A 27,440-nucleotide genomic window follows, 5' to 3' on the forward strand; every position below is an offset into this window, starting at 1 on the left:
GGGCTCTTCCTCCGCGATGAGTCCCGCGCGGCTTACTGAGTACGTCGCCGCGGGCAGAGCCGCAGGAGGAGGCGCCCAGCCCCCGTCTCCGCGCGGCGGCATGTCGCTGGGCTACCTGCCCGCGGGGGTGACCAGGTGAGCGCAGAGCGGGCGCGGGGAGGTGGGCAGCCAGCGAGGAGCCCGGTTGGTTCGCGGAAACTACGCTCCTTGAAGCGGAGGGGCAGAGGCGGCAAGTTGGCCCCCTTGAACTTGGCGGGGTTACTTCGGAGTAGACGTCGACAGGGCTGCGCTCTGATCTGTTCCCGTTTATTATTTTTAAACTGCAGGGCGCTGTCTCCCCATCACCTCCAAATTGAAATCAAGAGTTCAGCAAATTGTGTAGGCAATACTGTTGGTCCATGGGGAGAGGGATTTTTTTTTAAAAAAAATGCAGTAGAATTTAGAAGTGCAAGGACAGCTAATAAATAAACCTAATAAAGGTTTGGTGCTATGGTACCCTTTTTCAAGTTAGCTAACTTTAATATACTATTTCAACTGGAACAGTTCTGCAACTTGTACTTTCATCTATTTCACAATTAATCAAAATCCTCCCATTTATTAATTTCTAGGGTTTAGAGGGGTCTCCCCCAAATCTATAACAATACCCAGATGTTGATTTTAGTGTCTTGGGGTTATTCAGAATGAGCGTGTTTTGGGGTTATTCAGAACGAGTGTGCCAAACTTCACCTGGTGTTTCAATAATAGATTTGTCTTCTTCTTCTTCTTTGGTGATCACTCGTAGCCGAGTAAGATTGTCTTCCATAAACACGGTTTTAACAATGAGTCCGTAAGTGACTGTGGAGGCCAATTCTGGATCCACACATCCTTTCACAGTGGGGACATTGGTTTCCAGGCGGGAGTTGATCACGGTGTGGATTTGCCAAGTGTGCCTTCCTCCTAGCACATTTCTCCCTTGCATCCTGAGTTTGAGTGTCTTCAAAGTCCATCACACCTTTGGTAAAGGCTCTTCTCCACCTGGAGCGCTCGCAGGCCAGTGTTTCCCAGTTGTCAGTGTTTATACTACATTTTTTTAGATTTGCCTTGAGACAGTCTTTAAACCTCTTTTGTTGACCACCAGCATTACGCTTTCCGTGTGTTGGAAGGGACCACAAGGCTAATCTTGTCCAACTTCCTGCAATGCAGAAATCTTTCACTCAATGTGGGGCTCAAACCTGCGACTCTAAGATGAGCAGCCTATTGCTCTACTGACTGAGTTGGCTGTTGTTTTGGTGGTTGTTTTCCTGTTTTCCTCTTTTTAAAAAAAGTGACGCAGAGAGTATAGCAAACTTAAGCTACCTGCTTCAGAGATTTTGGCAGCCTTCCTGAAAGCTGGTAAATGAATGGTAACTTACCCGATTAAGCTGATGACATCTGGGTCTGGCCTGATGCGGCAGAAGAAGCAAGAGACCCACAAGGAGGCCTGTAAGATCTTGCTTCCATAGTTAAGACTTGGGCATTTATGTAACACTTTACTGAAATACGGTAATTGCACCAAGTGATGTTACTCAAATAGGTGTTTTGCAAGTAGGTGAGAGTTGTAACAGGATCGGGACTGGAGTCACGAATGTAACATGTGAATGCTTCTGTTCAAACCTTTCAAATTCTCCATCAGAAGACACAGTACTGTGATGCCATCGCAGATCTTTACTACAAGCCGTGAGTTGGCATCTTGGATAATTTCACATCTTTGAAACCGGTGGCTTTGGATAGGATGGGGTTGCCTCTGAAGCTAAGTGACGTGGGCATTGCAAGATGAAAACTACACGGGAACCCACAGACTTTTCAAAACAATTCTGCAGTTGTCCAGCTGGTGTTTTGTGACATACCAAAACTCTGCTTGAGACTCCATCCATGCATATCTCCTGCCCAGAGCACCATGCAGACGGTGCTCTTCCTGTGCTCACAGCTCAGTGCTCTGCAACTAGCAGGGCAGAACTGAGTTAAGTACTTATTTAGGACTTTCCGGGAAGGCTGTGTTTGCTCTCACACGGGAGAATACAGTGGGTCTTTCAGTGTGATTATTTTTAGTCCTGAGATAGGTGGCAAGTTCTGGGTTTGTTTGGCTAATGCACAACCACAGAGACCTTTGGCTCTTCAATAATTCCTTTTACGGCAGCGGGATGTTTTTACAGCTTTGACGTTTGTGCAGCTTTACAGGGCTAGTTATAGCAAAAAGGTTAGAGGAAACGAAATTGTCTCGGCTGCTTTTCTGTTGGTAAGGTGTCAACAACATGCTGCGAGAACCCTTCCTCCCAGTGTCTTGGGGACCTTATGCAATTGTATGCAAGGGATTTTTTCACAGCCTGCTTTCTTTCCCCCCCCCCCCCCGTTTTTTTTTTTGCTAAGCCTCAGATTTGGGAGTGACCAATTCACATGATTCTCCGTGGCGAAATAGGGAAAGCAGAATGACATTCCCCTTGTTCCTCTTTTCTTCTGCTCTTCCCCTATTGCACACCCTCAGAAGCAGGGAATCTTGCAGGCAAGGGCTGGAAGTTGTCTTGGATTGGGAAATGGGTTGAAGCGTCCCTCCCCTTGTATATAATACGTAATTTGGACCTTAGCCCGTAGCTCAGATTGGTTATACTGAAGTTGCTTTGCAGAAAGAAGTCTGAAAAATCCTAAGAACAATTCAAGTCTTCTTACAAAGGTATCTAGGTTACAGAAGACTTCGGCTTATCTTGGGTTAATCTGATTTACTTTATGTTAATGTTTACTAGCTGCTATTTTTTAAAATGCCAGCAGAGATGTATAAGCAGGCTGACAAGGTGTGATGAAACAAACCTCCCCTTTGGAACCTGGTGCAATGTGCCTTTGTTCTCTTTAATGCAAAGACCTTATTTTTTAATGCTTTTCAATGATGGTATGGAGTATCCGTATGCACAATGTTAAGATGTGTTAAATTTAAATCTTCAACCTTTTGTTTATGGCAGAAGTATGATGACGCAGCTGGATATGGATTTTAAAGAAGAACAGTCCCTAAAAGAGGATTTAAAGTTCTACTTCATGAATCCATGTGATAAATATCGAGCTAGACGTCAGATACCATGGAAACTGGGACTTCAGATTTTGAAGATAGTTTTGGTTACTACCCAGGTAACTTTAAAAAATTTACTTGCACGGAATCGGATATTGTTTCTTCATGCCTAATGAATAAGTAAATGAACAGTCCTATCGGTGACTCCAGGTTGCTAATGTTCTTTTGGATGGTATTCAGCTTAGTTTTAGTCAGATATGACCCATTTAAAATAAATGAACTCGGTTACATTAATTTCAGGGGTTCAACTCTCTGAGTATTCAAACTTGGTTGAATACTGTTCAGTGTAAATCATTTCTCTGCCTGCTATCCTTTCCTGTAATTGTCCTGCTGTGAAGCTGTCTTGCTACATTTGACTGATGATGATGAAGATGACCATGTGGCGATCATGATAATTTGTCTGTTTATGCATGTTTTTCTGTCTTCATTTACCTTCACTCTGCTGGAACTTTAGCCTTAGTTCCTGATAGTTCCTTGTGCTTTACGCCTGAAAGGTATTCCACATACAGGGGTGGGTTTCTGCATTTGGGAGACCTTCAGCCTTGCACCTCCCTTATTATTGGAGTAACCTGTGTGTTGGATGCTGGGTAAGAATAAGCTGCTAGATGTTGCGAAGGATTGTCTTGATAGTCTTGCCTCGAAATGTACGGATGGCGAGCAGTGCCATGTGCTTGACAGCATGGGAGTGGCTCAGCACAGAATCAACCCAAGATAGAGCTATGCTAGTTTCTTAGAAGGCTCTGCACACTTTTGTAATCATGTGGGGTCAACAGAATTGCAGCTGTTATGTCCTGAGTTGAATAGATTCCAAAATGTAGCAGCCTGATTGGTCCTAGAACAATAGGATTCAGAATGCAGCAGTCTGATTGGTCCTCGAACAATAGGATCCAGAATGCAGCAGTCTGATTGGTCCACAGGAGCCACCCAATCCAGCTCCAGGTGGAAGTGAATCCGCAACCTGATTGGCCTACAGGAGAATCCCAGAATTAGCCAATCACGTGGGGCCCATTGTGTAAATAATGTATGTAAAGCAGACATTCTGGGGGAACTTCCATTCCTCCTCACCACTATGAGCTGGATAAAGCGCATGGAATCCACTCTCGACTCCGAGTATATTTCAGCAGCCATGGAGAATATGTCTCGAAAATGCCAATGAGGAATTTGCAAAAAGCCATTCCTCCTCCTCCTCCTCTTCTTCTTCTTCTTCTTCTTCTTCTTCTTCTTCTTCTTCTTCTTCTTCTTCTTCTTCCTCTTCCTGCCATTAGGGAAGCAGAGCTCATGTATCCTACAAATACCCCTTTCCCCCCTTGTAGCTTCCCATTGTGGTTCTCTGTGCACCTCCGCCACACTTGAGGGTATTTATTGTCCTGGCACTTTCTCGGGGACATCAAACTTTTACAAAAGGCAAGAGGGTTCAGAAGTTTGTGCAACGTATTATGTGAATATACAAGTGCCGAGTTTTGAGGTTAAAGGGTCATAGGAGCAGTTTGTCTAAGAACGTGCTGAGTTTTAGTCTCGGAACAGTTTTGAGTGAAGCGTTCCGTACAGTGTTGACGTATCACTACAGTAATAAAATATTTCCTTTTTGCCTTCATGCTGGATTGCAGTATGCTGCTATGTAAGTATGAAGGATGAAGTTTATACCATACTTTGTGTTTCTCCACCTGGGGTCACTTTCTTGCAGCCTTGGTAGCTTTGTATTGCAAAAAGTGTTTTTTAATCTCTTGTGGTCAAGTGAATTGATTGCCCTGTTTTAGCATGTGCTGCTTGGAATTATAAACCTAGAACTATAAAATGAATGCACATTCAGGCCACCTCTTAGACTTAAAAAAAAATATTAAAAAATTCTGCCTACCTGTCAGTTCTTGATTGGGCAGGAAAGATAAAAAATCCATGGACCATGGAGGCATTATGCTTCTGAATGCTAGTTACAGGAGGGGATAGTGCTCTTGTGCGCAAGCCCTTCTTTCCAGTTTCTCACAGGCTGTCACTGTGCAAACAAGATACAGGATTAGATGGGCCATTGGTGTGATCCTGCAGGCTCTTATGTTCTCAAATACATTGTGATAATTTAAAAGTACTGTAATGCTAATTTTAGGAAAACAACTATAACAAGTCTGCTTCTTGTGGGATGTTCTGGTTTTTATTGCTTGCTACTGTCAGAAGATTGGTGGGGATTTGAAGAAGGAAGAGAGGGGGAGAGAGAAAGAGATTATTAGAAGCTGCTGTACAAACCTGAGTTAATTTAGCTTGTGTTGGCCACTGCGAAGAGCAGAAGTAGAATCAGTTCAGCTCCCCAACTGCTTTGCCCCGTGGTAGAGATGGATTCTCCCAAGTGCTTGGTTTATCTATTTAAGCTCTACACAGATATTTAAGATCGCTGGGAGTATTCATTGGCTACTTAAGCCTACATGACTACATTCAGAATTATTGAAGACTTAGTTATGGGAAAGCCTCTCTAGATTCACAAAACTTCCTCTCTCCTACTCTGAAGATGTTCACTTCATGCTGGTCATGAAACATCAAAGAGAAGTCAACCAAGCATCTTTTTACCCTTATGAAAACTTTAAAAGGCCAGCAACTTTAAATGCCTAAAGTGGTTAAAAAACCACTTATTTCATTTAATACGTGACACTGTGTGTACTCCTCATGTTCCTTCAGATCATTTCTAGATGATTCGGGGGCGGGGGGAGCCATAGCCCATGGTTTATGTTCATTAGAATCCAAGTACCATATTTTTTGCTCCATAAAATGCACTTTTTTCCTCCTAAAAAGTAAGGGGAAATGTCTGTGTGTCTTATGGAGCGAATGCGTGGTCCCTGGGGCCGAATTGCCCAGGGGCAAAAAGCAGATCATGCCTCTTTTTTTTAGAAAGAGGGAAGGGGGTGTTGAAACAAAACCACTGAGCAGCTGATTGGCAAGCGATCAGGAGGGATAAGGGACTCTAGAGATAAAGGAGGCTGCCCGGGAGGGGGAAAGTAAAAGCACATAGATCCTCAGGATTTTTGCACTGGCTCGCCCCAAATTCACCATCAGATCACATAGCATGTCCATGGCTACAGCCTGCATCAAAAAATCACGCATCCACTGTTTCGTGGGGCCACAATGGCACAGATCCACATGGATTCTCAGGATTTTTGCATTGGGCTACCCCAAACTCACCGTCAAATCACATATCATGTCTGTGGCCACAGCATGAACCACAAAAATCAGACATCCACTGTTTCGTTCAGAATTTTTTTTTCTTGTTTTCCTCCTCTAAAAACTATGTGCGTCTTATGGTCAGGTGCGTCTTATGGAGCGAAAAATACGGTACATTCCCCTGCCTTTCCAGTTTAAAAGATCTTTGACAGTCATGCTAGGCATGGCCTCTACCTGGAACTTTGTGGAGTGCTAATTGGATTTGTGTGGATGAGGGGAGAAAGGGAAGCATTTACAGTAGCTAACGGTAAAGACTTTACAGTAAGGTAAATACAGTTCTTCATAAATCGGCGCCCAATCTCTAATGGAAAGTCTTGACATTTTCCATGCCATAGCAAATAATATAGCAACTTAAGATGAGACGCAACTTTTTTTTTTACAATATATGATAATGGGGATTGAGGTCAAGAAATGAATGACCTGATCGTATAATTCCCTCTGCATTTCCAGTCATCAGATTGATCATGGTCAAATTCCTAAACAATGTGCCACAATCCAAGCTTGCTAAACCATAGTTTCTCTCAGTGGTAGAACCATAGTTTAGCTGTAAAACCATTGCATGTTTTCCCTTTCACATGTTTACTTTGTGTTCTGATCATGTCAGGGTTCTTAAGTGGGGAATCCTTGCTTTTAAAAAGTCTGCTTACTCCCCAGGCTCTTAATTCAGGAGCAAATTAGTTTAATATCCTGGCTAGTAAATGCAGGACTGAATTGTTGATGTTGGTACATGAAATGAAGCAGCAACTTTCAGGCCTGATGTTTGCTCCCACATTACTGAATCATGTTTTAGTGAGCCAGGGTTTGTGTTATGTATGACAGAATCTACATCTTTCTTTCTTTCTTTTTTCATTTATGTAAAGCTCGTCCTTTTTGGTCTGAGCAACCAGTTGGTGGTTTCTTTCAAAGAGGAGAACACTATGGCTTTCAAGCACCTGTTTCTGAGAAACTACCCTGGCATTGATGAGGATGACTACAGCTGCAGTGTGTACACACAGCAAGATGCTTATGATAGCATACATTTTGTGGTTGATCAGGTAAGCATCCGTTTTATGGCATCCACACACAGAGTTTAACATCATAGTTCACATTGCTTTAGATGTGCCAGTTTCTGGGTTGTAGCAACAACCACTTTCAAACCCATATTCAACAGCGACTCGTTCCAGATGTGAACAGGTACTCTTAGCATATCACTTGAAAATAGGGTTTGGCCATTACGGGTTTGCAGCCTTTCTGAAGAAGTGTTTTCGTTTTGTGTGTTTGCTTCTCAACTAGTACCGGCAACTGAAGAATATATCCCTGGGTACCCTTGGTTATGAGCAAGATGAAGATGACTTGCGAGGTTTAAAGATTTGTAAAGAAGAGTATAAGAAAGGCACAGTACTTTCCTCCAATGATACACTTCACATAGACAGCACAGTTGAAGAAGGTATGGTGCTAATGCTTTTTTTTTCCCTCTGGGAGAAAATCGGTCTAACTTCATTAATGAAGGAGGAATTGAATCCCATTATATCTCCTGTTTTTATACAGGTTTTGTACTCTTTATGTACAGTTTAGCTGCCAATGCTTTTAAAAAAACAGGTGTATGAAGGTGTAGAATCTTCAAGGCTTCCCATTACATCAGGGAACACATTTTATACTTGGGGCTGTTTACAAGTGTTTTTATCATGTTGTTACTTCTTGCGATGGGACGCGGGTGGCGCTGTGGGTAAAAGCCTCAGCGCCTAGGGCTTGCCGATCGAAAGGTTGGCGGTTCGAATCCTCGCGGCGGGGTGCGCTCCTGTTGCTCGGTCCCAGCACCTGCCAACCTAGCAGTTCGAAAGCACCCCCGAGTGCAAGTAGATAAATAGGGACCGCTTTCTAGCGGGAAGGTAAACGGCGTTTCTGTGTGCGGCTCTGGCTTGCCAGAGCAGCGATGTCACGCTGGCCACGTGACCCGGAAGTGTCTCCGGACAGCGCTGGCTCTTGAGTGAGATGGGCGCACAACCCCAGAGTCTGGCAAGACTGGCCCGTACGGGCAGGGGTACCTTTACCTTACCTTTTACTTCTTGCGAATGCTCCTATCTGTAAAAAAATATGCAGCTGTGGCGTCTCTCTGCCACAAGTCTTCCATTCCTTGATGTGATTACAGCACACAACAATTTACCAACCTGTAGAGAAGTTCCAGGTATTCCTGTGAATTTGCTTTTGCTTTCTTGTTTAGTCGTTTAGTCGTGTCCAACTCTTCGTGACCCCTTGGACCAGAGCACGCCAGGCACCCCTGTCTTCCACTGCCTCCCGCAGTTTGGTCAAACTCATGCTGGTAGCTTTGAGAACACTATCCAACCATCTCGTCCTCTGTCGTCCCCTTCTCCTTGTGCCCTCCATCTTTCCCAACACCAGGGTCTTTTCCAGGGAGTCTTCTCTTCTCATAAGGTGGCCAAAGTATTGGAGTCTCAGCTTCAGGATCTGTCCTTCCAGTGAGCACTCAGGGCTGATTTCCTTAAGAATGGAAAGGTTTGATCTTCTTGCAGTCCATGGGACTCTCAAGAGTCTCCAGCACCATAGGTTTCTTTCTTTGGGGTTTATATTTGAACACATGCACTAAAAGTTGCATCTGTGTCTTGATGGAGGTGCCAGTATAAAATCAAGAGCTACAGTATACTTCTGTGAGCCCGTGCATATGACCGTTCTGCCCCCAATGTATATTAAAACTCCTTACCATAGTGGCACACTAATACAGATGAACAAATTCTTGGAGCAGTTTCACTGTCTGCATGGACTCGCTTTATATAGAGACAGAGCCTATTGTTCCTCATTGCTAATTTGGTGGGAATTAGACATGCCTAGGCTATGGGCTGCATGGATAGAGAAGTAGCGTGCTATTTACATGCAGAAGATGACACAGACTGTTTTTGAGATTTACCATTGCATGGCGTTGCAAAGTGGGGTTAAACCCTGGGGTCAAAAAGGTTGCTGTTTTGCTGCATAATCCTCCATAGTCTTAATAGTCCTAAAATGAATTACTCCCAAGTAGATGTCTCTAGGATCACAGTTCTAGGTTCCTTGTGGTACAATTAGAAATGCATTTATGTCTTTTGGTTTTTCCTTTCACTTCCAGAATGCATTGTTGTGAAACCACACGACGAAACGGGCCACTTTAAGAATTCGTCTTTTTTCAACTTTGAGTTTTATAGGTAAAGTGCGGTTTGGGGACACCAGTTTTATTTGTGTTTCTAAAGAAGCGGGGAGAACCTAACATAATACAGTATCTTCTTGCACCCAGGCTGATACAAGTGATAATTTCATTCAAACTGAAAGGCATTGATCTACAAACCATCCATTCTCGTGAACTGCCTGACTGCTATGAGTTTGAAAATACTGTGAGTGCTGTTCTTGTTATTATACACATAGACAATGGGATCCTGTCTCTTAAATTACTTACGATGGGCTTCAGTTCCTTTTCAGTTCCATAGGCTCCCCGCCCCCACCTTGAAAAGTACATAGAGCTGAAGGAGGAAGTTGGTAGAGTGGCAGACTTCTACACTTCCTCTTTAGCTCCAGGTTTGGATCAGCAAAGAGTGGCCAAGAGGACAGGAGCATAGCTGTGAACTTTCCCCTTTTTTAAAGGGAATTTCCCTTATTCCGAATAGGATTCCTCGCAAGAAAAGGGAAAAGTTGACAGCTATGGACAGGAGAGCAATATGGGACACTGAAAAAGGAGATGGGTTGGTAGGAATTTGAATTCCAGAAGAATCAGGGTGGGGCGAGGGAAAGAAAGAACATGCACACACTGGATCCAATGAAACATTTGTAACATAAAGTGCATAATTCCCCCTCCCCACACATCTCCCTTAGCCACTGTCAAATCACAGGTTGCAATTGTTTCCATTGACAGAACAGTAAAAATCACTGATATTTACACCAACCTTGTGATATAATATTGGATGAGAACACTTCTGCCCATTTCTCGTTGTAAATATTGTCGCATTCAGTTTTAGTCCTTATTCCAAATGCATATTTGCCATAATTGGGCACAGAGTGTCTTAAAGGTTCTGTCTGTATTTTTCATATGTCAGGAGTGCTCTGATGGTGTTTCCTGCTTGGCAGGGGGTTGGACTCGATGGCCGGCCCTTGTGGTCTATTCCAACTCTATGATTCTATGATTCTATTACACCTGTTAAGAAAATGAACAACTTTTAGCTTTATGCCAGCATCCTCAGTGTTTTCGAAAGGGACCCTATTAGACATGTACAAAAAAAAATATATTATTTTATTTTGTAATGCCACTTCAAAAAATAAAAATAAAAAATAGCACATGTGGTGTTTTCCAGAGCTGCCAAAGTGTGTGTGTGTAATGTGTATGTATGAATGAATGAATGACATGGATCGTTACAGATCACCATACTATTTACAAGGGTTGCCATCACATTTATAGATCACGTGCCCACAGATGTGTTCTGTGCCTTGTTGTTACCCTCATGGATCCTCAATTTTTTTCTTTTTACATAGTATATGTGCCTTGGATCAATGCTTATGTGCCATTGGCAAGCATTGGATGTGCAATTTTTTAAAAAAAAAATACTGCACAGTCTTTAAATTGGATGGTGGTTCTTTGGAGACACCATGTGAAATCATGTTTGTTTAAAAAGATCCCAGTTCAATTCTTACTTCTATCCAGACCCCTTGGGAAAGCAGTGTGGCAGTGTGTGTGTTACATGTATGATCTGCCTTGTTTGGTGGACAGGAGGTCTAACCTAGCATCCAATTTATAGTTCCCAATCTGCAGGGTATTAATGGCTGGTTCTGTCTTCCGGCCACAGTACGTTTGGGACAACATGGTTGTCAGGCCTTTGGAAGGTGTGTGCCAGTCTGTGTGTTTGCACACGAAGTATATTTAAAATTTTCAGATGTGTAAAAGCTGATATGTGTGAGCAGGGCCTTTTTTTCCAGAAGCTCCGTTCCGACACATCTCAAGTGGGCGCCATTGCCCTTCTAAGAGAACAAGGGAGAAGTTCATGGTGAGCTCCGGCACCTCTTTTTCTGGAAAAAAAGCGCACTGTTTGTGAGTAATGCACACCGATGCTGTATTGCTTCAAGCAAGTAAATTAAAAACAACAACATTTATCTCAACAGATTACTTTTAACAATAAAGCCCACAGTGGTAAAATGAAAATATTTTTTGATACGGATGCTGATATTGAAGAATGTAAAGACTGGAACATAACTGGCTCTAGTAAGTATCTCTGTGTGAGAGAACTATATCCATGTTCGAAGATGAGCACAAAGAAGCCTGGGATTTTCGTGTGTGTCTCGCTGATGAGTTGGCGAAGGGGCTGGTGGCACTGTGGCAATTTGCAGAGCTAACTTTCTTGCAAGTAGCAGTTTCTACACAGGGCTAGGCTTGTTCAGCGACATTGTGCTGCAGCTAGCAAAGGTGATCTTGCTAGCCTGTCTGTGCCAGTGGGGGTATATGGAGTTAGTTTGCTATGCAAGTATGCTCTCAAACACTGCATTAGCCCAGCAATGGTGGGCTAATCCTAACTAATTTTGTAGCAAAGTTGGTTTAACTGTTCCGAAAGCAAAATGCACCACCTCTTACCTGGACAGCAGATCATAATTACTATTTTTTACCTTGAAAACTATGTGAAATTAAAAAAAGCTGGTGGTGGTAGAGCTACCTGCTTAAAATTCTGGGTCTGTAATGGGAATATACTCTGCAGAGGCTTAGTCCTTGCTGGCTCTTCAAACTTAAGCTTGCTCTGATACCTCTGTCTTATGCTTTTGGCTACAGAAGCATCAGCCCTGACCATCTGAAATTGAGGGAGTGCAGTAGAGGGGGAGGCGTTAAAAGAATATTTTGTTTGGATGCAGGTTGCAAAGAGGGTGGATCACGATTTAAATCACTAGTCAGTAAGACTTGATTTAAATCACTTTTTTGCAGAAAGACTTATTCTTGCTGGTATAATCTTAATATTTACAACCAGGTGAAGGTTTCATTTTTAGAATAATAAATTTTCAGAGTAGTTTTTACAGTTATATTAAAAATTACTGATTTGGTTATACTATTAGAAATACGTAGACAGATAATTATGAAATTATTGTGCGGTTTAATAAGTTAACTGTTTATATTTGGACAACTTTTCTGTTGTACAGTGGTACCTTGGGTTACAGATGCTTCAGGTTGTTTGTTTTCAGGTTGCGCACCGTGCCGAACCCGGAACTACCTGAACAGGTTACTTCCGGGTTTCGGCGCTCACGCATGCACAGAAAAGCTAAATCGCGCTTTGTGAATGCGCAGAAGCGCCAAATTGCGACCTGCGCATGCGCAGACGGGCGCTGCAGGTTGCGGACCTTGCGGCTTGCCAATGTGCCTCCTGCATGGATCACGTTCACGACCTGAGGTTCCACTGTACTATATTGGAAGCGGAAAATCAATAATTTCCTTAATAACAATTTGTTTAACTAAAACAATAACATTGTGGCATATGTATCCATGTTTGTTAACTGATGTGGTTAAACAATTTTTTTTAAAAAAAACTTAGAGTTTTAGCACACATGAAAAACAATTCTTATTTCCTGATGAATAGTTTTTGAACTACAGTCATACCTCGAGTTGAATGTGCTTCGGGTTGAGTGCATTCAAGTTGCGCTCCGTGGCAACCCGGAAATATCGGAGTGCGTTACTTCTGGGGTTCGCTGCTCGCGCATGCACAGACGTTCAAAATGACATCACGTGCATGCGCGGAAGCGGCGAAACGCGACCCGTGCATGCGCAGATGTGCCGTCGCATCTTGCGTTCCATTCGGGATGCGAACGGGGCTCCGGAACGGATCCCGTTCGCATCCCGTGGTACCACTGTATAATGTAACTTAAATAGAAAACTATCTTTAGAAAGATTTTCCCTCCAAAAGCATTTTATTTTAAAAACCCTATTTAAATTTTAAAAAATCCGATTTAAATAAAAAATACTGATTTTTTTAAATAAAAAATAAATCATTAATTTTTATCCACCCTTGTTGCAAATCTAAGTGTAGCTAGAGTTGAATACAAATACTTTTGCTTTTTGGAAGAGGTGGTCTACCTATAGATGTGCAATAACTTTTTCCTGTTCATTCTTTTGCTTCTCAGCCCTCTGTTTCATTTAAGACTTACTGAAAGAAAAGGGAATGTAATTTAGACTTTCTCTCTAAATTACTTGAGCAGCTCTATGCTGATTAAATTTTGCATTTTTTTAATCTCCTCTAATAGTTCAGAAAAACACACAGTATCTTTTGGTTTTTGATGGGGCCGTCATTGTCATCTGCATCGCTTCCCTTATCCTCTGCACACGATCCATCGTTCTTGCTCTAAAACTGCAAAAAGTAAGCATACCTTTGTCTTTGTGGTAGATGTGTGCTTGGCTTAAAAACAAACAAACAAAAAACTACCCTAAAACAGGAAGGATGGGCTGAAGCTACAAGAAATACAGTGGTGCTCCGCAAGACGAATGCCTTGCAAGACGGAAAACCCGCAAGACGAAAGGGTTTTCCGTTTGCGAGTTGCTTCGCAAGACGAATTTCCCTATGGGCTTGCTTCGCAAGAAGAAAGCCCATAGGGAAATCTCCGGGGACCTCTTTTAAATGCTGGCGGTGGGGAGCAAAGCCTTTCCCCCCCTCCGGCCTTCAGAAGAGGTCCAGGAAGGCCGGCGGGGGCCGAAAGGCTTTGCTCCCCACCGCCAGCATTTTAAAAGCAGTCCGGGATAGCAGGGAAGCGCTTCCCGCTATCGCGGACGGCTTTTGAAGGCAGGCGGGGGGGGGGGGGGAGCAAAGACTTTCGCCCCCCGCCCGCCTTCAGAAGAGGTCCTGGACCTCTTCTGAAGGCCGGCGGGGGGCAAAAGTCTTTGCTCCCCCCTGCCTGCCTTCCCGGGAGAGCGGAGAAACGCAGCGCGTTTCTCCGCTGTCCCGGACGGCTTTTGATGTACTGAGGTGAATAGGATCCAAAATGCAGCAGTCTGATTGGTCCTCGAACTATAGGATTCAGAATGCAGCAGTCTGATTGGTCCTCGAACAATAGGCTTCAGAATGTAGCAGTCTGATTGGTCCTCGAACAATAGGATCCAGAATGCAGCAGTCTGATTGGTCCACAGGAGTCACCCAATCCAGCTCCAGGTGGAAGTGAATCCGCAACCTGATTGGCCTACAGGAGAATCCCAGAATTAGCCAATCACATGGAGCCTATTGTGTAAATAATGTACATAAAGCAGACATTCTGGGGGAACTTCCATTCCTCCTCACCACTGTGAGCTGAATAAAGAGCATGAAATCCACTCTCGACTCAGAGTATATTTCAACTGGGGAGTTTAGAACAGAATTGGAGTACTGCTGCTGCACTCATGCCCTGCTTCTGGGCTTAAGGAATCTGGTTGGCCACTGTAAGAACAGTATGCTAGACTAGACAACAAGACCAGTAAGGGGCCATGCGCTGTGTAAAGGAATTATTGCCCACACATTTATGGCAAATATAAAATTTAGTTATCTTTCACAATCTTCTAGTGGCCATCCATAGTCGTGAAACAAAGCCACTCTATAATTTAGTGCAATACCTGTTATAGTCACTTGGTGGACTCTAGTAACGTGAAGTAAATAGGTTTTCTGCTCTGAAAGAGTGGGAGTTTTCTAATCGTTCTTCTCAACACTTAAAAACAGAGATTTGTGAATTTCTTCCTGGAGCGATATAATCGCCACGTGTGCAACGCAGACCGCCTGGAGTTCTTAAACGGGTGGTACGTCCTGGTGATTATCAGTGATGTGATGACTATCATAGGCTCCATCATGAAAATGGAAATAAAAGCCAAGGTGAGCCTTAAAAAAATCCCCAAAAAACCAGTCACAAATATTTTGGCCTGTTCTGGAGCAGCAGCTGTGGGAATCCTAAATTGCCAAGCCATGCTTTTAAGGTAATGGAGGAATCAACTGTGCAAAATCTTGTTTTCCTTTGTTTTCTTCCAGAATCTTACAAGCTATGATGTCTGCAGTATTTTGCTTGGCACGTCTACTTTATTCGTTTGGGTTGGAGTCATTCGGTACTTAGGCTACTTCCAGACCTATAATGTAAGCACTAGAGTAAAAAAATTCCGTAGTGGAGTTTTCCTTTCTTTTAATGCGTGTGAGCACCACCTTACTTCAGACAAGCAGGTTTGGGTCTGGTCCATGTCTGGATGGGAGACTCCCTGGGAACAACATGTTTACAACCGTGGGTACAATGATGGATTAGATTCCGCCTTTCTTCCAAGAAAAGAAAGTAACACTCTCCTCCTTTCATAGGTGCTCATTTTAACAATGCAAGCATCGTTGCCCAAAGTGCTAAGGTTCTGTTGCTGTGCTGGGATGATATACCTTGGATATACTTTTTGTGGCTGGATCGTTTTAGGACCATACCACGACAAGGTATGTGGGTGTCTCAGTTTGTGTAACTGGGATAATGTAAAAAGTACATGTAAGCAAACACAGTGCTCTCCAGGTGTGGCTGAAGCACAGTTCTCAAAGCCCGCCAAAAAAAATTAAGCTGTGCATACTCTGCATTCAAGATACGTTTTTGTATATGCATGCTTCATTCTGCGTTCTGAATGAAGCGTGTATGTCTTGGAGTCCAAATAACTCGTAACACTTGGTTTTGTAAAGCAAACCTCTTCACTGGAAAAGAAAATCGAAGGAAATAACGGTTTGCTCAGGAGGGAATGGAAAACTAGAAGGGCTTTTTGTCCGTGGCTCACCCTCAGGTTTCTCACAAGAGGGCAGTCTTGTATCACAGTTGTCCATTGACTGTGAATATGATCTCTTCACTGAAAGAAGACCGGTCTTGGTAGTTAGGTCAGAAGTTCAGGCATTTTCATCCTCTTCTTTGGTCCCAAATACCTTCAAACAGCAGTTTAAATTTGATCTCGCTGAAATCGCTGACAGAAAAGGCGCATTGTTCTTTATACGACTTTGCACGTGCATTATGCAGAGTTCCAGCACTATTTTCTAACTCAGTAGGCGGTTTCTGAACAAAGAATTTTATTTTATTTTTTACACCGTTTATATGATGGCATTTGGCTTTTTAGTTCAGACTTAAGAGGTATGAATGATATTTAGGCTTGTGCACTTCAATTTATATAGTGGTTTTAAAGAAAGATTTTATAAAGTGAGCCTTTGATTCTTTCAAGTGCAGTTGTCTCTAATGCCAGTTTTTCATGCGTTCTAGTTTGAAGACCTGAACACGGTAGCCGAGTGTCTGTTTTCTTTGGTCAACGGCGATGACATGTTCGCGACATTTGCTCAAATCCAGCAGAAGAGTACTTTAGTGTGGCTCTTCAGCCGACTCTACTTGTTTTCCTTCATTAGCCTCTTCATATACATGATCCTCAGCCTTTTCATTGCCCTTATTACGGATGCATATGATACAATAAAGGTAAATTTATTGAGTCTGTGTTTATCAAGAGAGATGAGCTATTGTTCAAGAAGTAACAAGAAGTTCCCAGATGGTGAGCTGGACTTCAATAACGTTTACTAACTTTTGTTGTTGCTCCTTAAAAGTATGTAACTGTGTAGACTGGGTGGGTAGAGTTTGTCAAAAGGGGCGTGGAAAATTGACTCCCACTCAATTTCACTCGCTTGCCCTGGCACGCACCATTTCCAATATGTGACAGTGATGGAACCTTCCAATCTCTGTAGTAAGTTGAAAAACTAAGGTTTCTCTATTTTTGGGAATAATAATAATAATAATTTATTATTTATACCCCACCCATCTGGCTGGGCTTCCCCAGCCACTCTGGGCGGCTTCCAAAAGAATATTAAAATACTATAATACATCAAACATTAAAAGCTTCCCGAAACAGGGCTGCCTTCAGATGTCTTCTAAAAGCCTGGTAGTAGTTGTTCTCTTTGACATCTGGTGGGAGGGTGTTCCACAGGGAAGGTGCCACTACCGAGAAGGCCCTCTGCCTGGTTCCCTGTAACTTGGCTTCTCGCAGTGAGGGAACCGCCAGAAGGCCCTCGGTGCTGGACCTCAGTGTCTGGGTAGAATGCTAACGTTCGATTTTATTAAGCTATTTGACAGCTATTTCTCCACATAGAATATGAAACTTCAGCTCTTCCAACTTTTGCTGTAATAATAAGGCAGGGATGATGATGATGATGATGATGATGATGATGATGATAATAATAATTTATTTATACCCCGCCCATCTGACTGGGTTTCCCCAGCCACTCTGGGCGGCTTCTAACAGAACACCAAAATACAATAACCTATTAAACATTAAAAGCTTCCCTAAACAGGGCTGCCTTCAGATGTCTTCTAAAAGTCTGGTAGTTGTTTTTCTCTTTGACATCTGGTGGGAGGGCGTTCCACAGGGTGGGAGGCAAGTAAAGGCAGTCCCAGGCCCATGTAGAGTTTATCTGAGGCCAGGGGCGGAAGTCTTGTTGGAATAAAGTTATAAACGCAAACAAAAAAAGCGGCCGGTCCCTGACGGGAGCCCCTCAGCTGGCTTACCCCTCCGTGGCCCAGGGCTTGTGTATTTGGCTGCCCCCCACCCCACCTCTGCATGGGCCTGGGCAGTCCTGTTTTGGCTGCACAGCCTCAAAAGACACTGAAAGCCAGAAGATACCGCTGTCTTCCCTGCCCTGGTTGTTTTGAACAGTAGTATTGAAAACCCTGTACTAAAGTAGCCTGGCAGAGTGTGTCTTGGAAAGGATCTAGGGAGCAGGAACAGCAAATTGTGTGATTATTTTCTCAAGCCCATGCATAAGAACATTAGTAGTTTTGTACTGATGTTGCAGGTCGAGCTGTTCCATCTAGAATAAGAGGATGCAAAGGGGAGAGCATTTTTATCTCCCTCCTTACAGCGTGCACTATAAAAAGAAGAAAATGATCGCAACCCTACAACTTGGTTTAGCCTTGCAAGCTTCTGCTGTAACTTCACCCATTCCTCTCCACCTGTGATATACAGGGTCGGGAGAGCAGTATGAAATGGAGAGTGGCTTCCTAAACAGATTGTTCCCCCCCCCCCAACTCCTGTTTCAGAAATACCAACTGATCGGTTTCCCAGACACAGACCTACAAGAATTCCTAAAAGAATGTAACAGTGAAGAATACAGCACAGAGCCACGAACGTTCAGGAGTTTCTGCTGCTGCAAGAGGTCAGTGTGTTGTTTCTTTAGATTCCTTTAAATTCTGCATACCGTATTTTTCGCTCTATAAGACACACTTTTTCCCTCCTAAAAAGTAAGGGGAAATGTGTGTGCGTCTTCTGGAGCGAATGCAGGCTGCGCAGCTATCGCTGAAGCCAGAACAGCAAGAGGGAGAGCTGCGCAGCAATCCCTCTTGCTGTTCTGGCTTCGGGGATAGCTGCGCAAAGCCTCTTCAGCGAAGTGGGAGCGTTCCTCCTCCCGCTTCGCTGAAGAGGCTTTGCACTGCTGTGCTGAAGCCAGCCCAACAAGAGGGAGAGCTGCACAGCGCCTCTTGTTGTGATGCCTTAGCCTGATCCTCCCTCCTCCTTCCTCTTCAACAACATTTGATTCAGAATATTTTTTTTCTTGTTTTCCTCCTCTAAAATCTAGGTGCATCTTATGGTCGGGTGCGTCTTACAGAGCGAAAAATGCGGTCTTTGTAAAAAGCTTTCAGGTTAAGATATCCACCTGGCTTTTCTGCTGTTGTACCTTCTATGCCAGCTTTTAAACACCTCCTGGGAACTTTAAATTCCGCCAAGCTTATGCAAGCAGTTAAGAATCATACGAGTTGTAAGGGAGCCCCAAGGGTCATGTCGTCAAACCACCTGCAATGTAGGGATCGCAACTAAAGTCTCCATGACAGAAGAGTACGTCCCCCACAATGGGTTACTGGTCTTTGTTTTGAACCTTGTTGCTTTTTAACATTTTTTGTATAGTTTTATCTCACCGTTACAAACTGTTTTGATACGTTTGGCTGGTATAGCGGTAGATAAATATTTATAATAAGTAATAAAACTATTTGGAAGCGGCTTCTTCTAGCAATGGAGGGGAAGAAAGGGATCACATGCAAATCTCTCCTCTTGTGGAGCAACTGTGCTAAGGACAGGGCTTCCCACCAGGAAGCCAACAGGGATCATATGGTTGTGTAGTGTATTGTCCAGAATGCTTCTCTTAGTGATTGCATGGGGGGGGGGGGGAGATTGTTTTCAGTTACATTTATTCAGAATCATAGAGCCAGAGAGGACCATGAGGGTCATCCAGTCCAACCCCCTGCAATGCAGGGATCTTTTTGTCCAACGTAGGGCTCAAACCTAAAACCCTGAAATTTAAGAGTGCTGTGGCATCTAATATTGCTCTAGCACTGGGGCTCCAGGAGCAACTAGGACCAAGCAGCAGAAGGGTTGAGTGGAAGTAGGTGCTGGATTTAGCATATGGAACTAACCAGCCAGTTTTTTCTTCTAAATAATAATAATAATAATAATAATAATAATAATAATAATAATAATAATAATAATAAATTTATTATTTATACCCCGCCCATCTGGCTGGGTTTCCCCAGCCACTCTGGGCGGCTTCCAACTGAATATTAAAAACAGTACAGCATCAAACATTAAAAACTTCCCTAAAGAGGGCTGCCTTCAGATGACTTTTAAAAGTAAAATAGTTGTTTATTGCTTAAAGTTGTTTGTTGTTTAAAGTCTTTTAGTCTTGAGTATTAATATTTACAAACCCACCTCCGTCAAGCAAGACTTCCAAGCTGCAGCTGAAGAATGCCACATTTTAAATAGCCCCTTCAATATCCCAAAAGACAGGCTTCCTCAACCCCGGCCCTCCAGATGTTTTGAGACTACAATTCCCATCATCCCTGACTACTGGTCCTGCTAGCTAGGGATCATGGGAGTTGTAGGCCAAAAACATCTGGAGGGCCGAGGTTGAGGAAGCCTGCCTAAACGCTTACCAATACTGAAGCAATATTCACCCATTTTGGAGAACTTTTTAAATAGCCCCATATGGACACGTCCTGTACTTATTGTCCAAGGACAGCCTGAGGTTAAGGGCAGAGCACACCAGACTTGTTTTCCTGCCCCACTTCTATCCTTGCATCTCTCTCTCTTGAGCATAGCAGTCGTTTGCTGACACCGAACATTTATGCGCTAGCCTTGAACTAAAATAGAGGGTGCACAAATGCCCCCTGGAGATGCATGTTGTCCAGTATTCAGCCTTTGCTGGATGTATCTCTTTACACCAAGGTGTTGTGCCAGTCTTTGGCTCCTCATAGTAGGCGCATAGCAGGGACGGTAAAATATACTCGGAGACCTGAAGTGATTTAATGCTCTTTGTTTCAGCTTTTAAAACAGTGATTGAATTGCCCCCCAAACCTCAGGCTTTTATATACATTATTTACACAATGAGTCCCATCTGATTGGCTGATTCTGCTTCCTTCCTGGAGCCTGATTGGTCTTTTCCTGCAGGCCAGTTGTTGCATTCTTCGATCCTACCAGCCTTATAGGCTGGTTAACTTCCTCCTGGAGGCTGATTGGTCTTTTCCTGCAAGCCAATCAGTTGTTGCATTCTAGGATCCTACTTGCCTATTGTTCTAGGATCCAAGCTTAGTACATAACAGAAGGGCTGTGGCTCAGCGGGAGAGGGTCTGCCTTATATGCAGGTTCAGTTGCTGGATCTCCAAATATTGTTGGGAGGTAACCTAGTCTGGGGCTGCTGCTACTTGATGCAGACTACTCCATGCTAGATAGACCGATGGCCTGACTGGCAACTTTCCGATGTTCCACCTGCGATTCCTGCTGAACATCTGGAATGTGTTGTGAGACCCTCTTGCTTCTTTTCATGAACTCTGGATGTAGGGAATACCCAAAGAGAGCAGTAAATATATGAAAGGGGACTGATGATAGTAGAGCCTGGGACTCATCACTGCCAGGATAATTGAGAAGGCTGGAAGCGCAGAAAAGAGCTGCAGCTACAGATTTTAACGCTTTATCCTGTCTTTTCATTCTTATCCATCTGAAACGGTGAACTTCTTCTTTCTGCAGACGGAAAAGCGACGACAACTTGATACTTATTAACTGAAGATGGTTGGTGCTGGCATAAATTTTTGCACACGTGGAGGTAACTGCTGGGAGAAGCTGAGCCTCCTGAACTGCAGTAGAACCACCGCCATGTGGTTCTTTCCCCCCTCTACGAACCAACGACTACAACTTTATAAAGAGAAGTGGTGGAGTCGTCCTGCAGTCCACAGTTGGAAAGCTCAAAAACTGTACATCTTGAGCTAGCATTTCATCAACAGCTGATGACCATTTCTTGCTTCTGTTGTAAATAGCTCATCTTGCAAGTCGTGGTCAATGAACTTCAGAGAATCGGTTATCATTTGGTCACTTCTTGATTTGCAACCGGCTTTCTAGGTATTTTTATATTAAAATATATAAATGAAACTCACCTCCTAAAAGAACACAGAATATTGCGGTTCTTGGTGACAGTACCATTTTTAAGGTTTCTTTTTTTGGAATTACAAATGTAGGTTTTCCCTTTAAACCTATGCAAAACTTGTACCATTATGCTTTCTCTTCTTTCTGGATTTTGTTTCATGAAATTGATATAAAAAGCTGTTTGGTCATTTGAGGTTCACTCAGCCAGGTGTGCACTCCCCCCCCTTTAAAACAAACAAAGAATCAATCATTGTGTGTGTCATCCCTATTGTCCCCTTGCATCTAAATGAGGCTGCAATTCTTTACATTGGCCAGGAGATGAAACTTGCCTGCAAATCCTTTACAAATCCATGGCAATGGGAGGCCTGTTCGCTCTTCATTGGCTTCAGAAGCAGAAAAGAGGCTGCACCCTAAAACCACCTGCGGATGATAGAGCCCCAGCAGGACCCTCTCAGCCAGGAAGGCCTAGAGGGGGCTTTGCCTCCTATCAATATCTACCCTGCCTTCCTTCACCTCTCACTGTCTGCTTGTAACCACTGGCCACCAGGTATAAAGCAGTAGTGCAGGTGAGGACAATGCGGGATTGAGAAGGAGGGTGGAACTTTGGGTGAGCCGCTTGAACTTTAAGGCAATTATAAACCCTCAAAGCTGGTATTTGAGCCCTAAGTCTTTCCTGGCATCTGCAGTAGAAACAATGGCAAGTCAAGGCAGGTTGTGTGACTCCTAGCAGTAAATTCAAAAGAGGGGGAGTCAACAGCACAGGCTACAGCCTGTACCCTAACAAGGAAGGGAGGCAAGCAAACCAAACCAGCCAAATTGGGGTCCTTTTCTTTGTAATCCGTTTGGTGGCAGAGGGTGAATTTTTTTCTTTTCCTTAGGCTGCCCCCATTAAATAGCCCTTTGAATTAGGTAGAGTGGAATGACAGTTCAGACTGAGGTGAATAATAACCAGGTTTCATACCAGATTTTTCCAAAACAAACCCGTGCTTTTGCTAAAAGTTTTAAAAGGCAACGAGCTTAAAAAGCTGTTTCGAGGAAATTAGTTTAGGAAACCCTGAATGCAAGGACTTTCCCATTACATAAAGCCTTTTATTGAAGTGAAAACGACACATGTATTGATGATAATTCTCACGCGCTAATATCTGAGAGTCGGACTTGCATAGCAGGTGGGACTGGCTTTGTGGAAAGATCAGGACCTGCTGATCTTAGCCTAGCTTAGCCAGATGCTTGCAAGAGGTGTGATAGCCCTTGGTATCTTTTGGAGCAAAATAGCTAAATAGATTTTCCGTTTTGTTTGTTGCATGGGTGCGTGTTTGTTCTAAGTTTGCTATATATCAGGCAGTGAACTCTTGTAGATTTCACTATGTTCGAACTCAGTTCAACTCCCAATGATGACAGTGCGACTGAAAATGGGTTTATTGGGAAATGAAAGGTCTAGGAAACCAAGCCAAGAGAGATCCTGTTGCCCAGTACATAAGGAAAGTACCTCGCATGATCTGCCTTCAGGAAATTTGCCATGTTAACTGTTGGCAATGTTCATCGAAACAAAAACAATTAGGACTTCACTTTTCTGCATCTGGCACTTAAAAGTCTCATGGGATAGCAATCATATTATATTGTAATTTCCCCTTTTAATTGCCATATAGTTATTGGCACCCCTCCAGCCCACTATCAAAGGTTTATGGGGGAAAGCACATCACAATAGCTTTGGTATACAGCCCCAATGTAACACAATGGGACTTTCTCAGAAAGACCTTGACAAAAATTGCTAATATTAACGGGAGGTGATTTAAAGGTGGTTGGAGACCACATGCAGACTAACCTTGAATGAGGAATAGGGCTGGGCCATATCTGGTTTTCAGCATCGTGCTATATCACCAGTTAAACATCTCCATATACACAATGTCTGAAATAAGGATGGAGCTATGTAGAGGCATTGGCCGGCTTCACGGTTTTCCCTGAATTGTGATTTTTGCTGGCGCCTGCTCTTATGATTCGCTGCCCCCTGTAGGAGCCAGGGGAGAGTTGAACCAACAAGAGTTAATGGGAAAATTGAGAGAAACATTGGATGGCTTCATGGTTTTCCCTCATTGTGATTTTTGCATCACACACACACACCATGATTTGAGATACATATTGCCAGGTCAAAAATTATGAAACCGTTATCACGATAATGGACTTCAAACAACTTTTGGATGATATAGGTATCAATATATTGCCCAGCCCTAATGAGGAATGGTAGTTTGCTGAAATGTTTACAATTTTATTTATTATTATTATTATTATTTTTACAAAACTGCTGCTTTGATTTGGCAGATGAGGGCTCCCAGTCAAATCATTAGGAGTATAGCTTCAATTCAGCACTCACAGATCCTTTTCTAAAATAAGTTATGTTTTTTCCTCCATAAACCTTTTTGTGTGCCCAATCTGCATCCAGGGTATGCAAAATATTAGTACATGCCTCATGACGGCACAATTCTGTATTTTCAGTCTCCATATAACACCCCAATTGGAGATTTAATTTTAAGTTACTTTGCAAGAACATGGACGAGACAATCCACTACTGTACTACCTTAAAGGCAACAGTGGTATGGGTCTACAATGAAATCTGTTACAAGGGGGTTGCAGCAATTAGTAGTGAAGTTGCAATTATAAACAGCATGACAAATAAAAACTTATTAGGATCTTAAATGAAGGCATAATCTACCTGGTTCTCCAGCAGCAGGTAAAATAATGGAAGATAAAATATATGAACTAGAGAAGATAAAACAGAACTGAAGGATAAAAGAAGATTTCAGTTGTATCTTAGAAGTACTTTGAACAAGTAAATAAACACGCAACTGCCCTTAGAATAAATGAAGGAAACTGCCCTTAAAAAGAAATGCAAAAATTGGAACCAAGATGGAGCCAAGACTTTTGATTCGAAAACAATGGAAGATTTGTCAAGTACTATGCGCCGTTATATAAAAGCAGTGACTCAGGAAGGAAATGAAATGCTCCAAGTTAATTTCAAATGTATTTTGGAGGATTGTAACTTACCTAAATGGCAAAGTAACACTGGAGAAAGTGCAAAGGCAATTAATAAGCTGAAAATCTCATTGACCTGATTGGTTTTTGAGTGCTTTTCTACAAAGCACTTAGAGTGCCTTATGCCTTATTTAATAGACAGAGGAGGGCGTGCTAGAAACATGACTGTGGTTCAAAAGAGTAGTTATAACCTAAACTAGGGGGTAAGCTGAGAGCATGTTTCATCATACTGACCAATCTTGCTACTTAACACTTTACATTAAAGTGGTAGAGGAGCTGAACTCAGTAATTTCTAGCTGTATTTGTCTGGATCACATCTAAGAAAAATCAACAATTTTGCAATTGCTTTTATTCAGATTATTTCCAAACTATAATTTCTAGGAACTGCAGTCCAGAGACTTCTAAGACGGAATTATTGGTATGTTCTTCAGGGAAATCTTACGTTTTATAATGTTTGGGTGATGGGTTGATCTGTTACTGTGTTTTATAAACTTGTATCCCTGCCCTACAATGTAAATATTGTCTATGGTGACTTAGGATAATGTGTATATACACTATTGAATAATTAACATGATTCTGTGTTATGAGATCTGGGCTAGTGTGAGTGCAGGTTAATCTAGCAAAGAAGAGTATATAATTTTTTTTCTACCCCCAAGAAAAATCTGATTTAGTGTTAGCATTGCGTGTCCTCCTTTAAAAACTAGGAGGAATAATAATTTAAAAAATGCTGTCCCCAATGCATAATGAAAATGCTGTGAATTTCCACATGGAATATGCTTTCAGTAGCTGGAGGCCACTGTGGAGAAATGTGTTGCAGTCCTACTATGAATCATCTTGAAAGGTTGAGGGAATGAAAGTCGTTAGTTTAATTGAAATGACTCAGCACTCTGTAGCAGCAAGAAATCTGAGAACTAGCCCTAAGTGTGGCGTAAGATGCAGTGGAGGGGAGAGTCAAGACAGCTTTGAACTCTGCAAACCAACTTTCCTAGTTTGCTGCTAAACCAGAAAGGGATGCTGTCATTTGCCATCTTGGGTGGGTGGGGGAGACACACAACAGACTTAATGTACGTGGCCTTAGTGAAGTGAGCAGTACAGGTGAGTGTTATAACCAAGTAGCAAGATTGGGTGGGTGGTGTCATTCTGCCACTGATTTAATTCTAGACAGTTTCATTTTAGTAGCTTTAGATGGGGAGGCGTAACACTACCACATGTGTGTCCCAAATCGGTTGTATTTATAAATGTGCAAAGTTTCCACTCCAGTGATGGAGTGCGATTCTGTGACACTCTTCGTTGTGAGTACATTTGGTCTAGTCCAGTTCTTGTGTCGTCCCCCCTCCCCACCTTTTCACTGAAAGCCTTTTACTGGATCAGCTGCAGGAAGGAAATGATAAATGATCTGGGTTTAAGCCTAATGACAGAGAGGAAAAGCTATCTTCAGGACCAAGACATTAACCATAAGAGTCTGAGTACCCTAAACCTCCAGAGTTAGGAATTTCAGTCTTCAAATGATTCAGTATTGATCATATATTCTTATAACTGTCCATTTATCTTACATATTTGTAAAAGACTCTGGAAAAATGTAGTATTCTACTTGATCTACTGACTTGATTGCTTCCACAGCAGCCCTTTTCTCCAGAATAGACATTGTTAATTCACTCAATTGTTCTTGTGTCTTTTTTTCAAATTGGAAGCCTACTTGATGCTCCCAGTTTTTCAAATGAAAATACTCCAGGAATATTTCTCATATAGCAAGACATACACAGTTTTCGTCATTGTCAGATATAATTACAGGGATGTAGTATGGCTGGACCACTTATCAACTAACTAACAACTAACTAACTAACTAACTAACTAACTAACTAACTAACTAACTACAAAATACTATTGTATATATTGATAGCAAGTTTCCTATACACTGATAGTATAGCGTAGCCAGAGTCGCAACATTCATGCACAAGAGGAAGGTTCTGACAGGCTCAGGAAAATGCCAGGTTTACAGAACTACAACAATCTTTTAGAAAAAGAGCAGCAGCTTAATCATGACTGAGAATGCTCAGTGGCCACAGAATTCTGACTGGTTGTTGTCAGGGTAGGGACGAACAGAATGAAATTTCAGAGATAAATTTACACGAAGCCCTCTCTTTGTTGCCATTATTAAGAATTTATTCTGAACAGAATACCTGAACAGATACATTATGATTATTATCATTATCATTATTATTTACTGCCATCCACCCGCAGATCTCAGGGCAGTTCACAACATAAAAGCAATAACCAAAAAACCCCCACCACAAATCAATAACCTTCACTCCCACAAACACATTTTAAAAGGGTTTAAGATGTTAGCCAAAAGCCTGGTTGAAGAGGAATGTTTTCACCTGGCGGCTGAAGGAGTATAATGAAGGCGCCAGGCGAACCTCCCTGGGGAGAGCATTCCACTTACCTCTAAATGTATACATACCAAAAGAGTATATTATCCAGCCCTGTTACAGTGTGGAAATCATTATGGCTTTTCAATTATTGTTACGTTATACGCTCTCGCTTCCAGCTTTAAGTATTGCTGCTTTCAGTTTTATCAAGCAAGATATGGAAACCATGAGTGCTAGAAACATTAAAATAAATAGGAAAGCTGTGGCATCAGAGCTGCCACAGGAAATGTTGAGTGGCATGAAAGTGGCCCTGTTGACTCTGTGTAATCCGTGAGCCTTTTGCCTGCCTGCCTATAGTAATAAGCAAACAGCAGATAAGTTTGCA

General features: G+C 42.6%; 1 protein-coding gene across 5 annotated transcripts; it reads left to right on the forward strand.

The window, feature by feature from the left end:
• Positions 1-26,341, forward strand: MCOLN2 (mucolipin TRP cation channel 2). Of its 5 annotated transcripts, none has more exons than XM_028732916.2 (14): positions 1-135; positions 2,970-3,132; positions 7,135-7,308; positions 7,547-7,700; positions 9,372-9,447; positions 9,537-9,633; positions 11,387-11,486; positions 13,502-13,614; positions 14,938-15,087; positions 15,241-15,342; positions 15,556-15,678; positions 16,475-16,681; positions 18,293-18,408; positions 21,267-26,341. In XM_028732916.2, exons 1-14 carry the CDS (start codon positions 17-19, stop codon positions 21,301-21,303), a joined length of 1,731 nt encoding a protein of 576 aa, XP_028588749.1. In that variant the 5' UTR covers positions 1-16; the 3' UTR covers positions 21,304-26,341. The 5 variants fall into 5 exon arrangements, with proteins under 5 accessions (XP_028588749.1, XP_077784646.1, XP_077784647.1 ...); XM_077928520.1 differs by lacking the exon at positions 1-135 and adding an exon at positions 1,441-1,695; XM_077928521.1 differs by lacking the exon at positions 1-135 and adding an exon at positions 2,234-2,254.
• The last annotated feature ends 1,099 nt before the right edge of the window (positions 26,342-27,440 follow it).

Source organism: Podarcis muralis, chromosome 5, assembly GCF_964188315.1.
Source record: "Podarcis muralis chromosome 5, rPodMur119.hap1.1, whole genome shotgun sequence".
Lineage (NCBI taxonomy): Eukaryota > Metazoa > Chordata > Lepidosauria > Squamata > Lacertidae > Podarcis > Podarcis muralis.